General features: G+C 34.5%; 1 protein-coding gene across 3 annotated transcripts in view; it reads right to left on the bottom strand.

Annotated features, from left to right (window-relative positions):
• The window catches only part of CD2AP (CD2 associated protein), a 144,658-nt gene that overhangs the window by 79,719 nt on the left and 46,399 nt on the right, over positions 1-18,540 (bottom strand). For 2 of the 3 annotated variants that reach the window (XM_077903736.1, XM_077903738.1), the window contains exons 3-4: positions 7,291-7,444; positions 1,168-1,263 (exon numbers count right to left, since the gene is read on the bottom strand). In XM_077903736.1, the coding sequence (XP_077759862.1) occupies positions 1,168-1,263; positions 7,291-7,444 (250 nt within the window). The remainder of the gene's footprint in view (positions 1-1,167; positions 1,264-7,290; positions 7,445-18,540) is intronic. The other variant, XM_077903737.1, reaches the window with a different exon arrangement.

An 18,540-nucleotide genomic window follows, 5' to 3' on the forward strand; every position in this document is an offset into this window, starting at 1 on the left:
GGAAAAGAGGCCTCATCAAGATCCAATTCTGATAGCACCTTGATTTTATATTTCTAGCCTCCAGAGCTATAAGAAATAAGTTTCTGTTGTTTAAGCCACGTAGTCTGGGGTATTTTGTTATGGTAGCCCTAGCAGGCTGAATCAGAATCTGCAGCTTCAGATCCCCTAGGTGATTTTCAATCTTGCACTTACTGATCAAATTATACTGATTTCTAATTGCTTGAAAATGACAAGCTCTATTCCTTCTAAGATTTAAATAAACTGTTTCTTTTGCCAATGACCCTTTACTTTCCATCCACAAAGTCCACCTTTCTCTGTCTTCAACTCAACTTCAGATCTCAACTAAGAAGAAACTTCTTCCCAAATGGCTTTCTGGATTACATATTCTTCTTTTGTGCTTCTATAGCACCCCATACTTAAACTATTTACTTCTGTAACCTACCTGTTATTAACAACTTACTTTTTCCTTTTTATTCTATCATAATGTTTTATTTTCTTGCTTACTCCCCATACTCTGTAGGCTGAAGATAAATGGGCAAGTTTAATTGCTCTCGGCTCTCTCCCTAGTACCTAGTATAGGCATTAAATATTTTGAATGAATAAACAATTATCTAGGCCTAATCATATGGCATCAATGCCAAGAAATTATCATGCCAAGAGTATCTACATTCCATCAACCCTTTACCACTAACAATCCTAAGATTTTTCTTAACTTAAATGTACGCTTAAGGAACTAAAAGAACTTAGGAAACAGTAACAATTAGTAATAAAATAAAAATAACATAATGAGATAGTAAATATTTAGAGCAAACTACAAATATTCCAAAAAATTAATAGAAAAGACAGGTTTGAACTGATGCAGATGTAGAAGAATTCAAAGAAGAAATGGTAAAAGAGTTACACAATTAAAGATGAACACAATACAAGAAGGTAGAAAAGATGTGACAGATATTCTAGATAAAGTTTTCCCATGGAAACAGGAGTTGCTATACAAGGGTTCTAAAGAGATTGTTATTGCTGACAACAAAAGGGAATGTTTAGAAGCAGTCTAGATAGATACTTCACTACATCATATCATGTCATAACATCTCCAAATAAACTTTTGTATGTAGTTAAAAAGGGGTGGGGGGAGGGGGTCCCTGGGTGGCTCAATGGTTTGGCGCCTGCCTTGGTCCCAGTACGCGATCCTGGAGTCCCGGGATCGAGTCCCGCGTCGGGCTCCCGGCATGGAGCCTGCTTCTCCCTCTGCCTGTGTCTCTGTGTCTATCATGAATAAATAAATAAATAAATCTTAAAAAGGGGGGTGGGGTGGGGGGAGATGCCATGCTATAAAAGAAATAACACTAACTTTAAAGTCCAAAGACTTACGTTCTAGTACAACTGTCACTTCCTTGTTATTTGACCTAAGTTCTCTGGGAATCAATGTCCTGAATGACAAAATAGAAGAGCTGGACTAGACAACCATGACAGTAACTTCAGCTATGACATTCTATGGATCTATGAAGTTGTTTATCAAAACAAAAAACAAATCCAACTGAACCTCCAAAACAATAAAAGAAGCATATTACATACAATCAACACCATTAAAGAGGTGCAAAACAGATATGACAATCACAAAGGAGAATCTAGAGTCTCCAAATAAACACACCTCAGCAATTGTTTCCCCATTTCATAATGGAATAATTACATCTAATTTTTAAAATATTTTACAACAGAAGAAACCAAAGAAAGTAAATACTGATCATACTTTTGTAACTAACCTAGAGTTTACAGTAAAAGGTTTTTCAAATGTCACCTTTCATCACAGCTGAATAAATGTTTAAGTAATAATTTAATATTGTCTTTTAGGCATACTGCAAGAAAACTACTCATCTCTTACACTATAGATAAATATAGTCCCTAAATAATTTGGGAAGTTGAAGTGAGCTTGAGAGAATGTGTCCAAAAATGTGGTCTTTGTAGTTAGCACTTCACAAATGAAAGAGAAACAATCTACATTACTGAAAAGAAATTCTATTCTGCTCAGGGTGCACTTCAAAGGAAATCCTATCATTTGATCATCTTAGGGTTTAAAAAAAAATGTAGCTTGCTTCTTTTTAATGAATACCAATATCTTAAATGATGTAAAAGTAGATAAAGAATATTAATTAGCTCCCCGGTACCCAAGGATATCAAATAACTTTGAGAAGCCTATTATATCTTAACCAGAAACTGAATTTGTAGTTTTTTTTCCCTGTTCACACTAAGTATAATTCATCAATGTTTCCCAAAGTAGTTTGTATATTATCTGGAAATAATTTTCCCCCAAAGGAAAGAGTCACATTGGATAAAAATATCTGAACAGCCCCTATTATTACTACAAAACATGAGCCATTTATATAAAAAAAGAAAAAAATTTCATGATTCCATATTTAAATATGGTTTACTCTTAAGGTGAAATGACTGCCTATATTGAATTCATCTATTAGTTGCCAGCACAATTAAAGCAACTTTGAGATTTTTTACATTCCAAATGGCAACATACAGTATCTGCTTATACATATTTGTCAATAAGTATTTACTCAATTTCTACAATGTATCAGAACCTCTGCTAAGCACAAAAGAAAACAGTATGTACAAGACTACTCAATAAAGGGATGTCTGAATATAAGTCAATTTTTAAAATAACTATAACCAGTATTTTGTCATAAGCAACCTCTATATAGCTTTTCAGATCTACAAAGAACTAAAACTTGTCAAATCGGTGTTTCATAAGTAAAGCTATTAAGAAGGAAGAATATAAAGGAGATAAAGCAAAAGCAGAGATAGACGTCCATGCCTTTTATGTACCAGTACTATTCTAAATCCTTTGCAAATACCTCCCCAGCAATAAACAATAAAGCTTGTTATCATCATCATTTCCCAATGAGAAAATAGGAATCTGTCCAAGACCACAGAGCTAAAAAGAGGCAAAACTAGAATTATACCCACATATGACTCTTAACATCTTTTATCTTTCCACTTTACCAATGCTGCCTCCTTAACAGATTACAAAGTACTTTCACATAGCTCTTAAAATCTAGTCCTGCCAGATCCTTACTACTTGTAAATACAATGTATTTCCTTATCTTGCACTAGGGTCCTCTTCAAAGGCAGCAATTCTACCTGTAATGTCACAATCTCCTATCTGGTGAATGACCTGTCTTAACCTAAAAGGCTTAAATATACCTTGCTTGACAACCCAGTACAGAACTGCCCCCTTTATTTTAATCATAGCTGCATACTTTATACATCTCTAACATGGTTCTTAATAGTATAAACACTATAATAATAATAATAACAAACATTTATTGAGCACTTCTTTTAATATTTACTTGATGTGTTGATACCTCTAAAACCTATGAGGTAGTTATCACTATCACCTCGGTTTTATAGTAATTTGATGTTTTCCCGTTAGACTGCAAGTCTTTGATCATTAACCATCCCAGGTTTTATTTGGTAGATTTGATTGCCCACATAACACTGTTCTCATGGTCTTCAAATTCAGATATTAAAGCATTCAGCACATCAATGTTAAAAAAAAAACTTTTCAAAAAAACTTAAAAAAATACTTTGTATTTTTTTGGGGAAAAACCCAAATTCTATAAAATTTTACACTCAATAAAGTTACTTCCTATTTTTCCTACTAAAATAGAAACTTTTTCCTAAGTTTTCAAATGTAGGCCCATCAAGAATGGCAAATATTTTCATGGTTCTGAAAAAAGAGACCCAAATATTCAAATCAAACAGAGCTCTTAATTACGGAACCATTTCTCATTTAGGATCATGATTTTCAATCTCCCCATCAAATACTAAAATGGAAAACATACCACTGTCAGAAGCTGGGAGGCTGAATGCTAAAATTTCACTGACAGCAGCAGAACGATTCCTGATCCACTTTTGGTTCCATTTGGTTCTGGAAATTACATCTTCATGTTTTACTGCAGTGTTTAAATTTTCTAATGTGAGAATTTTTTTGTCCATTTCTTTCTCCAGTAAGCAAATAATCAAATGCTAAAAACAGAGCCATTGCTATATGGCTGAATCTTATTTAAATTTTTTTTTTCTTATCCTCAGTAATAAAAAATCTCATACTTCTTAGACTATTAATTGAAAGATTTAAGCTGTTCGAAGATTTTAGCTATCCTGCTGATATACTGCTTGATTAAAACAATCAAAATCTTAGAAGATACTGTTATCATCATCATAAGAAACTCATGTGACCAGGGACAAGGTCCCATGTCTATACTATAGTTTCAACTGATTCAGTTAAAAAATGTATTTTATTATATACACAGACATAAAGACCATGTGTAAAATATTAACAGTAAACAAACTTAAGTGTATAAAATATCCATTGCAATTATTCTTTTAACTTTTCTATAAGATTTCAAAAGAAAATAGAACACCCTAACTCATTCGTTTGAGAAGATGTAGCTGGAGGAGTCAATTCAGAATCTTTATCCCCTTTTGAGTCAAAATATTTTAATATCAAAGAACAGAGCCTAAGCTAATATTAACACGCCCCTGTTTTTTTAAAATGTATGCTGTAAAAATGTATAGCCAGTAACCGTATTTTAAGGTATTCAGAACTTATTTTCTTTAGCACTAACTCAAAATCAGGAGGCATACTATTTGCTACCAACTGTTTTCTAGAAATGAAACATTAAAGATTGGCATTCTGGTCAACTAATTTTTCATACAGCAACATCATTTCTGTAGCAACTGCTAGTGATCTATCAGTATCAATCTCAATATATCTTTTACATTCAAAATGATAACTAGATAAAAACCACCTCCGTATGAGCTTCCACTCATAAGAAAACAAAGTCAGAAGCACTGATGTCTTCCCTCACTTACAGTGAGAGGAGATTCATGTCTGCCATCAATTTTTTCCAAATGCAAAATGAAATATCTACTAATATTCCACACTGAACGAATACACAGCTGTGATGCTGAAAGATGTCCATTATTTAATTCTCTAAGTAATTTTACTCCACAACATTATTTCTCATGCCTGATTTTAAAATTCTGCCGCAATATAACTTGTACTGGTTTTTGCTATGAGATGTATAAATCTTTCTCTCTATAATTTTACCAACTTAAGTAATGTCCTGGAAAACATTATTCTGTGCTCACCTTAAAAAAATACCTGTTTGTTTTACCATAGTAATTACGGTTAACTTTTCAATGGCTCTGTGACTAGACTTCACCAAAAAAGTCAACACTTTTTTGGCTTGAGAGACTAGAGAAGAATAGCTAACAAGCCCAATTTCCAGACACTTAACACCACAGTATGTAGAGCTTTTAGTTGCTTAAGTAAAATTCAATACACATGCATATTCACTTGTGCTGGCACAGAGAGATTAAAATTGAACATTCACACTGCAGTGATTATTATTATCAACCTTAACAATTTTTTAAATTTATTAGTAATATTGGACAGCAGTATCCACTACAATAAACCACCTTTTGAATAACTGGTCTATCTCGTGAATTAAGGATATGATACAAACAATAAAAAAAAAAAATCAGAGTAAGAAAAAAACATTAGCTTGCTTTTCCTGGAAATCAATCTGAAAGCAAAAACAACCTGCATCCTGTTTTACATGTTAGCTAGCACCAAATGACCAATTTAGTCCTTGCAGCACATGCACTTAAAAACACGCTGTAGAGGATCCTTAGGAAAATGTCTAAGCCTCCTGGCACCAACTACATAATGGTTTTTCCTTTTACTAGAAAAAGGATTATGACCAGTGTTCCTGAGGAAGGTAAAACTTAGTGTTTCCTTTCCTATTAGAAGACAAAATGAATAAAATAATCATAACCTTGAAGTCCTCTGTCTAGCCTCTACTTTAGAAAACTGTCCCTTGATAGCTTAGTAAAGCTAAAGAAAGTAGTAAATAGATTTTATAATAGACAGAGGTCATAAATAACTCTCCCAAGGGCCTAAAAATTCTCCTGTGCACAAAAATTCTATAGAGGTGTACTTAGAGGATATGAAATACTCTCTGAAATCTGTTTCGCAGTCTCTAAACGAATAGAGTCTAAGCATCCAGGACAATTAAAACTACTGAAAACTTTCTACCTTCAGGCAGTAGTGGGAAAGCAGTATAGGTAATATCTAACTACATATTCTTTGTATACTGCATTTACTGGGAAACAACACAGAATCCTTTAATTGGTCTTACTATCATGAAATCTTTTTCATTTTTATGAAAATCTGTTTTCATTTTATGAAAATAATCAAAGGATGATAGAACCCAGGAAGTAAAGGTTTCTCCCAAACTTCACAGACATTAGCACAGAAAGTAACAAGATAAAAGAAGACTCTATAATCATAATGGTCTTGTATTTGTAAAATGTATTTAAACAATTTTTTTTACTGTAGACTACTTGGTAGGACACAGGATTTATGACCACAATATCAAAGATACTGACTTAAGATAAATGTGGTTAAAATACTCATTTACTACTTATTGACTCAAGTTAATCATAGTAATTAGTATTGTATTCAGTCTATCAGGTGGCTTCAGGTCTTACTATGTTAAAATACTATCTGCTCCCCTAAAAGTTGTACTTTGTATGTGTTTAATGTTTAATATTTTTTTAATAACAGTCCTTCTCAACGCTCTAAGTTTTTTGAAAAAAAGCAGTATTACCTGTTCTTTTTTTCCCATTTTCTCACCAGCAACAAAAAAAAACTCATTAGATTATAAATGATCTAGGGTCATAAGATGGACTCAAACTCATGTCTGATTTCAAATGCGGTGTTCTCCCTCTATGTTAAAATGTTCTAACATATTTATAGAGTATTAAGTACTTAAAAGGACTCTTTGGGGCCAATCACATTGGGAAACTGAATGTGTTATGTTTGGCTGTCTAACCAATGAAGAAAATGTACTCTCGAAATGCTTGTATCTATACTGCTTAACGATGAGCAGACATCTTAGCATACATGGCGTAAAAGATATAAATGGTATCAAAATAAATTTAAGGCAAAACATCAACTATTCAAAAGAATCTATAAGGCTAACAAAACAAAGCCTCATATTCGAATTTATGATTCCTACAAATAGCTGTCAGCAGCTCATGCTCAATTATCGTATGAAGAACGACTACAAAGGCCAGTAACTAGTAACATGTGAATATGCAGAAAGTTTCTACAGTCCGCTGCAAAAGGTGAAGCTAATTTTTCTTAACAGAACTTATGAACAGTCACAGTAAAACATCCTTCATTTTGATTTATTCACATAGAAATCAATCACATACTCTTCTTAATGTTTTTGGTTTGTGGATGTGGTTGAATTCCTCCAGCTGGAAGTCCATAGGTGCTTATTCGTTGTACAAGGCTTGCTACATTCCCATGTCTTTCCCGTTTAATGGGCAAATTATCATCCTTGGGTTCTGTCTCTCTCTTAATTTCCTATAAAAGAGGAAATCAGTAAATAGGCAAATTAGGTTGTATTTTATTAGATCCTAAAATGCAAAATACCAAAAAAAAAAGGTACAGTGATTATTACATAAAACATGACATCAACAGCCTTCAGCATTTTGTCTGTCCACACGTATCTAAAGGATGTAACATGCTTTGGGAACAGTGACTCATTAGGAGTTTAAGACTCCTCACAACTGGAGACAGAGGTAAAGAAAAGCAGCCTGAAACATCACTTCCACCCCAAGGTACAAAGAAACTCTGAGATATATAATGAAACAGACAAACTTCTATCTGGGGTGGACAAACTTTTTCTATAAAGAGACAGATACTATATTGTAGAATTTATGGGCCATATAAGCTCTACTGGAAAAATGAATTCTGCCATTTTTAGTGCAAAAGCAGTTATATACGTAAATGAATAAATATAGCTATGCTCCAACAAAATCTTATTTATGAACACTAAAATTTCAATTTCATGTAATTCTACAAGACATTAAAAACTGTTCTGATTTCTTCCAACTATTTATAAAATTAGCATTCTCACTCAGCTCCTGAGTGTTATAAAAACAAGTAGTGTTCAGATTTGGCCTTTGAGCTGTAGTTTGATGAACCCTGTTCTAAGTCCTAGGTCTAACAGAAGATGTGCAAACCATCATGAAAAGAATGGGTGCCTGGGTGGCTCTGGATTGAGAGTCTGACTCTTGATTTTGGGCTCCCTGATGGGCAGGTAATTTGCCTGAGATTCTCTCTCCCACTCCTTCTGCCCCTCCCCCTGCTTGCTGGCATTTGCACAGGTGCATGCTCTCATTCTCTCTCTTCTAAAACAAATAAACCTAAAAAATAAAATAAAATAAAATAAAATAAATAAACCTTTAAAAAAAACTTCATGAAAAGAAGTATGAAATTAAAAGAAGACAAACAAACGGGAAGTCATACCATGTTCAGTGATTAAAAACTCAATTATTATAAGGATATCGATTCTCCCTAAAATTGGCACAATGATTCAATGCAATCTAAGTAACTATACCACAGATTTGGGAGATCAATAAACTGGTTTTAAGTTTGTATAGAACAAAAGGCCAAAAACAGCAAGAATACTTTAGGGAAAACAAAGTAAGGGTTTGTTTTGTTTTTAATAAGATATAAGAAAAACTGTATGATACTATAAATTAGTGTGAGATTGGCATAAAAGTGACATGATAAATGAAGTTAAATAGTCCACAAGCAGACAAGCTTGACCTATAACAGAAAAAAAGTAAAGAAAACACATGATGTTCATAAAACTAATGTTCCTTATTTAGGGGGTTGGAAAGAAACTGGACTCCTAGTTTATGTATTTGATAATAAAATTAACAATTTCTGTTCATTAAAAGTAACCATTTAAAAAAAAGCAAATCACTAGCCGGATGATAATTTTCACATGCAAGGTTAACAAAGAATTTGTATTTCTAGCTGTTTACATCTACCACAACGTTTACCAGTTGTTACTCTCTAGCTCATAGGATTTCAGACAATTTTCCCTTCTTTATACTGTTAAGTGTTAAATGTTTGTTGTACTTTGTTTTTAACAACGCATACCATCTTACAATGAGAAAAAAAGGTTTTCATTTTTCCATTTCATAAATCATGGAAGATGATTATGAAAATAGACTGCTTCATTTTTATTCGTAATGCACTTAAGGAAAAACACTCCATTTGCTATTAATACACGGGAGGTCAACATCTGAAAACCTCATAGTTTTCAAAGTACTATTTTTCAAACTAATAAAAGTATAAAATCTTTGTCAAGAATGGTACTTACAACTGCAACATGCTAAAAAGTATTCATTTTCAATTCTCCTATCTCATGAGCTACCCACATTTTAAAAACCTCAAAGTCATATATCAGAGAGCTATTGTTTTCTAATACAAGAGATCAAGAACTTGGCTTGACATTCAAATTTTGTTCTTTGAGGAAAGTAACTCCAATTTGATCATATTGTGATTAAAAGTACAAGTTCAGGAGACAAATGATCTAGGTATAAATCTTAATTCTATCCTGTTCACTGATTATATAACTTTGGATATTTGTGTCATCTTTTAATAAAAATCTACCCTCTGAATAAGTATATATTGAGATAATGCTTGTTTCTTAAAAAAAAAAAACTTACAACATATTGCTCAAGACCTAGAAATATTTTAAGAACCTTCACTATTCTAAGAGACATAATAAGCACATCCAAGAATATTAGATATAATAAATCTTCTGAGGGCACAAAACATAAAAGGAAAGGGGGAATATAAATTGGAAATATACAGTCTACACTGAATAGAGAAGTCTTGGGCTCCCAAATACATAGTGCCAAGTAAGATGTTTATCACAAGTACCAAATGATCTCAAGGCTCTAAGTAAAACTACAAATAAAAGTTTGCTTTGAGGGACACCTGGGTGGCTTAGTGGTTGAGCGTGTCTGCCTTTGGCTCAGGGCGTAATCTCGGAATTCTGGGATGGAGTCCCACATCAGACTTCCTGCATGGAGCCTGCTTCTCCCTCTGCCTATGTCTCTGCCTCTCTCTCTCTCTCTCTGTCTCTCATGAATAAATAAATAAAATCTTAAAAAAAAAAAAAGTTTGCTTTGAGCTCCATCTCCTCTTCCTCTGGCACCTCTTCCTGCTATAATCTACCACCACCAGATATACACACTCACTCACTCACTCACCACCCTAATTTTTCCCTAATCCCAGACACAGTGCCTCCAAATTACTCTTTGGCTATCCTCTTCAACAGCAAATCTGATTGACTCCTTTGAAGTGTAAGGTTTGCAGTGTTTCTTCCTTCTTCTGTCCTCTACTTCCTTTTACCTAATCACAGCCAGTAAATAAACTACTAACATAGTAGCATCTATTTTCTATGAACTTTACTTCCTTTCCTAACTTTGAAAATGGCTCCAGGAAATCCAGTAAAAAAGAGTCCCCAAGGGAAGCCTGGGTGGCTCAGTGGTTGGGCCTCTGCCTTTAGCTCAGGACATGATGCCGGGGTCCTGGGATCAAGTCCCAAATCAAGCTCCCTGCGGAATGCCTGCTTCTCCCTCTGCCTCTGCCTGTCTGTGGCTCTCATGAATAAATAAATAAAATCTTAAAAAAAAAAAAAAAAAAAAAAGGCATCCTCAGAGAGTATACTGTACTGACAAAACTCAGGAAAACTCTGAATTTCATTCTACAAATGAAAATACACAATAGCTACTATCAATGCAAAACTGGCCAAGAAAAAGACAATGTGGATAATAAGAATCCAACTACAGTGATTTGTTTCATAGATAATGAATAAAAAGAGGCAATTTAGAGGGAGGTAAGAAGTGTAAGCAAATAAGAGGGAGCTAAAAAGGTTGGAAAGAATGTAGTTATTCTTCATCTATTGAGATAATCAAAAATACGTCACTCTGATTGCATTAACCAAAAACAACTTTTTAAAAAGATAATAAAATTCACAAACTGCTTCTTCAGTTATATCTTTATAATAATCTGGTTATCTAATCATGGCCAGTGCATGATCATAATCTGAAAAAAGAAAGCAGTTAATTTCTGTATCACAGAATAAAAGATCACAAAGAATAATGAAAACCAGATTAAAAGGGCAAAGGCATCATTTTCTTTCTCAAATGAGTGAGGTCATGCTAAGTAGAATCACAGTTCTTATGCTAATTAAAATTTAAGGAATACACTTAATATTTTTAATATAACATTAAAGATTTCCAAAAGTGTTATTAGAACTAGTACCTTTGACTATACAGAAACATAAATCAGAAGATACAGAAAAAAAATCTGTATTATTAAAGATTTACAAAAATAGGCAGAATTAAATGTTTATTTAATATACGTCCACTGTTTTAGCATTGGCTGCATCATTAGACCAGCATTTGGAAATGAGATTTCCAACCTAAAAAAAAAAAAAATCGTTTACCCTATTCCTAAAGGTTTTTTTAGAACGTAATAGTATATAAGGAATAATCTACCTCAAGCCATTAGATTTTCATTTTTCTTATGACTAAATTAAATTGGATAGTAGCAAAAAAAACTTTCGGTTGGTCCAAAATGAAAGTACCAACAGGAGAAAATCTCCTTAATATGAAATCAGTATGTACCTTCTGAGTGCCAACATATCAAAATCATGAAGGAAAATAATAGGACTATTTTGAAAGTTTCTAAGGGAGCCTGGATGGCTCAGCAGTTGGGCACCTGCCTTAGGCCCAGGATGTGATCCTAGAGTCCCGAGATGGAGTCCTACATCGGGCTCCCTGCATGGAGCCTGCTTCTCTCTCTGCCTGTGTCTCTGCCTCTCTCTCTCTCACTGTATGAAATCTTAAAAAAAAAAAAAATTAAAAAAAAAAAAGAAAAAAAAAAGAAAGAAAGAAAAATTTCTAAATTAATTCTCTTCCCCAAATATGCTATTCTCCACATATTTGCTCTCTCCCCAACTTGGACAAAAGGCCTTCCTATTGCAACTGCCCTTCCCCCACTAGAAAACACAAAAGTAGGAAAAGAGAGAAAAAGTTACATACATTCATTGTCAACAGAATAGTATTCCCTTCTCTTTTTTCCAACACAAGAATGTTAATGACAGCCAAGTGAAGTAGAATGGGAAAAACACTAAATAAAGAATTCAGACATACCACACCTACTGAAAATACCCCAGTAATTTATAATGGTCACATTTTTCATGCTAGTTATATGAATTTAAAAATGTTATTTGTGCTTTCAGTTCTAGCATGAAGGGATTTTAGAATAAGAACCACAAGTAATGAGGGCTAGAATTATCTATGACTCAAAGGGTATCAGGCCTACATGCAGATCCTTCTCCCAAAGCTGCTAGACTCCATGAGGCCACACACCTGTGGCTGCATTATTAAGCAGACAATGAGCGCTGATCCAAAAGGCAAGATCAGGAGATAGAAGCCCAGGTTCTGACACTAAAACTTTTTAGGCTTCAATTATTTCTACAACTTGAACTATCTTAGCAGAAACAAAACGTTTTAACTCCTCAAGGGGGAAAACTAGAATTTAATGTCCTAGGTTATCATTAGCATGATTTATATAATACTGTCTTGAATTTAAAATTTATGGTGTAAAATATAGAATATAAAAGAGGGAAGGGGATACAAATAATTCAGTTAAAAAGATTTTCTATAGATAACAGTCTATAAAGTATCTACCAAATTCCTGAAAGTGGAAGGAGATTAGAGGAGGGTTAAGGAAAACTGTACTCTTCACAATAGCTACTTCTATATTCCTTGGATTTTGTTTCAACATGTATCATTTCAGTGATTCTTTTTTTTTTTTTACACAAAGAATTGTGTGTTCACAAACAGTGCTACAAGTCAAACTGGTCCAGGGCATTTAGAGAAAGATCTTAGTTGTATGAGCACACATTACTACACCTAAATCCTTACATCTTTTCTAGCATTACCTGTACTGAAATATTTACTCTATGAATACAGCCTACATAGGATTCAGATTATCAAAAATATCCCAAATCACAGAACAAATTGCTCTTAATCATTGTGTATACTTCATGTTTTACAGTTTGTAAAAAATATTATAATACATACAACTTTGACATTTTATCTATTGTTTTTAATTTTAATTACCAATAAGGAAATAAAGTTATCTTCCATTTAGTATTCTGATAGATATCAGGGTTGTTTTCTTTTCTAATGTGCTTCAAATAATGAGGGTATATCATACATAAATTTTTCTTCTGAGATAAAGTCAGCCAGCTTCCAGAACTATTCTTTTAAAATCACCAACACGGGCAGCCCTGGTGGCGCAGCGGTTTAGCGCCGCCTGCAGCCTAGGGCGTGATCCTGGAGACCCGGGATTGAGTCCCACGTCAGGCTCTCTGCATGGTGGCTGCTTCTCCCTCTGCCTGTGTCTCTGCCTCTCTCTCTCTCTCTCTCTCTCTGTCTCTATGAATAAATAAATAAATAATCTTTTAAAATAAATAAATAAAATCACCAACACATCTCCTAAAACTTGAAAACATCACTGATTTTATCTAAAATAAGTTTCCATAAAATGAGGGATTCCGAAAAATAAAGATCACATGAAGTCATATTGCCATTTCTTTAATTAAAAAAACAATTCTTATGGGAACAGTGGAATATCAACAGATTTAAAAACAAAATCAGCACTTGGGGCACCTGGGTGGCTCAGCCAGTTAAGCATCCAATTCTTAGTATTCTCTCTCCCGGAGGAACCTGTGTGGTCCAGTCAGTTAAGTGTTAGACTCTTGGTTTCAACTCAGGTCCTGATCTCATGGAACTGGGATCTAGCTACGAGTGGGGCTCTGTATTCAGAGGGAAGTCTGCTTCAGATTCTTTCTCCCTCTCCCACTCCTCTGCCCCCTCTACTCTAACTCTGAAATAAATAAATAAACAAACCTTAAAAAAAAGATTATCTCTCTCTCCCTCCCCTCCCTCTTAAAAAAAAAAAAAAACACATAAAATCCATATTCTTCTAGAAAAAGACTATATTTAAGAAACATGAAATCACTAAGATGTTTCCCAACTAGCCACATACATCAGATCATCTTATTCCCAATATTGCCATTTTTCTTTATTTTTATTTTGTTTAATATTTTATTTATTTATTCATGACAGACACAGAAAGAGAGAGAAAGAGAGACAGGCAGAGGGAGAAGCAGGCTTCATGCAGGGAGCCCGACGTGGGACTCGATCCTGGGTCTCCAGAATCAGGCCCTGGGCTGAAGGCAGCGCTAAACCGCTGAGCCACCCGGGCTGCCCACCATTTTTCTTTAAAAGTAACTTTTTAAAAAGACTTTAAACACACTTAAAGACTTCATGTCTGCTTAATCATTTAACTCATGGAATACAAAGAATGACAAACGTTTTTAAATGCAAGTTGTCACACTGCTCAGTTTAAAAAAATATATATAATGATTTAAATATTTTTCTAAATGAGAAAAACTGCTAGAAGTTTAAGACAAAATAAAGAAAAATATACAAATGATTTTTGCTCACTTGCCAACTTCCTGAAAATATTTAAAGGTTAATAACTTGTTTCCTTGTTCCTTATTATATTAAAAAGTCTGAAACATTTTATCAAACTTTGAGAAGTCTTCAAAAGGGATCAAATTTTAATTTCAATTTAAAAGGATGAAGAATAGCAATTCATTTGCCAGCATCTAAGATATCTTCTATGAATATATCCACTTATTTTTTAAGTAAAAAAATCATAATAACATTATGTAATAACTTGTAATATCACTGGTATAAAGCTTCCAAGAAAGTTCTATCAAAGCTCACAAATTAACATCCCTTAAACACAAACTGTCCTAATACTCTTTAAGTACAAAGAAGAAAAATATTTGTTAACTTCTTTTAATCTTATTTCACTGATTATTTCTCTGCTTTTCTTAAGAAAAACTACCTATTACTACATCATTTCTAAAAGAAGTTCTACTAGTGCATTTTCAAACCAATAAGGATACACATTTCAATCTCTATTAAAATGCATAACCATCAGAGGGAGGGGAGGGGAGTTGGGGATATGGGTGAAAAGGAGATAGAGATGAAGAAGTACACTTGTCCAGGGATAAGCACCAGGTGATGTATGAAACTGTTATCTTACTATATTTTACATCTGAAACTAATATAATGCTGTATGTTAACTGGAATTAAAATAAAAACTAAAAAAAAAAATGCATCATCAGAAGTCGAGTCTAAGACGGTAGAAGAGTAGGAGACCTTAGTTTCCTCTGGTTCCAGGAATTCAGCTAGAGAGCTATTAAATCATTCTGAACACCTGCAACTTAACCAGAGAGCTAAGAAAATTATAGCTGCAACTCTACAAATAGAAGAGCTACCACTTTCTGCAAAGTAGAAGGCACAGAGGAAGTGAATCTGAGACAATATACAGCAGAGATGGGGAGCCTCTGGCAGCTAGCTACCAAAAACTGATATAGCAAGGGAGTGCAAAATCAGAACTTTTAGAAGTCTACTCCAGTGAGGGACATCCCTGCTTGAAAGTACTTAGGTTACAAAATGGGGGCAGAACCCTAGGTAAAACAGTACAGTGTGGTCTCAGGAAGACAGAGTGGGGGCAGAAGTGAATGTGACAGAGTTCCCAGGCATCTGAATGGGGAAGTCAGGGGCAATCAGCCAGCCCAGGAGTGGGCTCTCAGCTCGGGGTTGCCAGCATGACCACTCTCTGAGCAGAGGCCCAGCAAGTGATGAACCAGCGAGACCCCTCCCATCCTCTCTCCCTTCCTGCAGCAGTTCCCACAAGCAAGCCCCAAGAGTCTGCAGGGTTTAGGGACCCAAAAGAGGATCATGTGCCTGAAACCGAAAGGCTCAGTCACAGCCAAGTGAGCAACCAATGCACACAGGGACCAGGAATACAGGACTGACTGACTACTTTTCCCTGACATTGCATTAAGGAGTGAGGTCCCACGCTTTTGGCTCTGGGGCTGGAGATTGATAGGCCATCATTTTCACTCTCATCCTCTAAAGCAGAACAGAGAGTCTTCAGGGAACAAAAGCCAACTAGAGCAATCTGGAGCAGATTAGTTAGCCTGGCCCCTGGCAAGGGCGGTGCAGTTCCACCTGAGCAAAGACACTTGAGAATTAAGACAACAGGCCACTCCTCCAGAAGATCAGACAGGAAATCCAGTCAAGATCAAGTCTACCCAACAACAGAAACTCAAAACTCCAGCACTAGGGGATATAGAATTCATGGGGTTCTCCCCCCGACGATTCTTTAGACCTTCAATTTTAATTTTTTTCTCTTTCCTCTTTCAATTTATCAACTCCCTTTATCTTAATTTTTATTTTTACAGTTATATTCTACATATTCATTATATTTGATTTTATCTTGTATATCTATATATATCAGTTTTTCTTTTTTTAACAATTTTGAGATGCACCCTTTCTTCTAACAGATCAAAATACACCCAGAATCCAGTATATGGCTCTATTTTCTTCACCTGTCTGGCCATATTCACTTTCTTTGTTTTGTTTCATTTTGTTTTTCTTTTTTTGCTGCTTCTGTTTTTTTCATTTTCATCTTTACAGTTAGTCTCTCCTTTCAATGTTTTTAATTTTATGTTTGTATACACATTTTTATTTCCTTACAATTTTGAGATGTAGTTTCTTCTAACTAACCAATCAAAATACATTCAGTACAGTGTACTGCTCTCTTCTGTTCACCTATATGATTATATTCCTTCTTTTTGTTTTTGTCTTTTAATTTTTATTTTTACAAAAATATTCTATCCTTGTATTTATTTTTTTGTACATAAAAGCTTTTCTTTCATTACAATTTTGGGATCTAGTTTTCTAACAAACAGACCAAAATACAAACAGGATCCAGTGTATTGCTCCATCCTGTTCACCTGTTTGATTATACTCTACCCCCTACCCAGTTATGGGTCTCTTCTTATTTGTTTAGTCTGTATTTCTCTGGTGTCATTGTTGCCATTTCAGTATTTTGTTCCCTTGTCCGTCTATTCTTCTCTGGGTAAAATGACATGACAGAAAAACTCAACTCAAAAAAAGAGAAAAAGAGGCAGTACTAATTGCCAGGGACTTAATCAGAATGGAAATTAAGTAAGAAGTCAGAACTAGAGTTCAGAATGATGAAAAGAACTAAGATCTAATCAAGTGAAAATCAAAAAGCTACTAATAAGACACAATCAAAAGTGGAGCTCTAAAACAAAAAGATAAAAAAATGGAGGCTGTAACTGCTAGTATAAGTGAAGCAGAAGAGAAAATTAGTGACCTAGAACACAAAATGATGGAGAATAATGAAGCTGAGAAAAAAAGAAAAATACTGGATCATGAAGAGAGAATTTGAGATAAAGTGATACCATAAAGCCAAACAATATTAGGATAATTGAGATCCCAAGAAGACGAAAGAGAGAGGGGCCAGAAACAAATTTTAGCAGAGAACTACCCTAATCTGGAGAAGAAAACAGGCATTCAAGTCCAGGAGGCAGAGAAAACCCCCCCTCAAAATCAACAAAAATAGGTCAACACCTTGACATATAATACTGAAATGTGCGAATCTCAGAAACAAAAAGAAAATCCTGAAAGCAGCATGAGACAAGAGGTCTGCACCTAGAAGCATAAAACATTAGACTGGAGGCAGACCGATCCACAGATACCTGGCAGGCCAGAGGACTGGCATGATATACTCAGGGTGCTAAATGAGGAAAATACGCAGCCAAGAATATTTTATCCAGCTAGGATCTTGTTGAAAATAGGAGAGATAAAAATTTTCCAGTACAAATAGAAACTAAAAGAATTTGTGATCATCGAACCAGCCCTAAAGAAATATGAAAAGAGATTCTTTAAATGAAGAGAGAGCACAAAAGTAACAGATACCAGAAAGGAAAAGAGACAATATACAGAAACAGTGACCTGACAGGTAATACAACGGCACTATATTCATATATTTCAGTAACTGTTCTGAATATAAATGGGCTAAATGCCCCAATAAAAAGACACAGGGTATCATATTGGATAAAAAAAAGCAAGACCCATCAAAATGCTACTTGCAAGAGACTTATTTTGGACCCAAAGACCCCTCCATATTTAAAGTGAGGATGTGGAAAGCCATTTATCATGCTAATGGATATCAAAAGAATGCTGGGGTGGCAATCCTTATTCTCAGTGAAATTAGATTTTAAACAAAAGACTATAATAACAGATGAGGGAGGACATTCTATAGTATTTAAAGGGTCTAGCCAATAAGAAGATTAATGATTATAAATATTTATGCCCCTGACATGGGAGCAACCAAGTATACAAGCCAATTAATAACAAAATCTTAAAAAACACACACCAAAAATAATACAGTAATAGTAGGGTACTTTAACACCTCACTCACTGCTCACTGCGATGGACAGATTATCTAAGCAGAAGATCAACAAGGAAACAAGGGCTTTGAATGACACACTGGACCAGATGGACTTCACACATCTATTCAAAGCATCCCATCCTAAAGCAACAGAATACACATTCTTCTCAAGTGTACATGGAACAATCTCCAGAATAGATAGCATACTAGGTCACAAATCAGGTCTCAAC

This window comes from Canis aureus, chromosome 7 (assembly GCF_053574225.1).
Source record: "Canis aureus isolate CA01 chromosome 7, VMU_Caureus_v.1.0, whole genome shotgun sequence".
NCBI classification, from domain to species: Eukaryota; Metazoa; Chordata; class Mammalia; order Carnivora; family Canidae; genus Canis; species Canis aureus.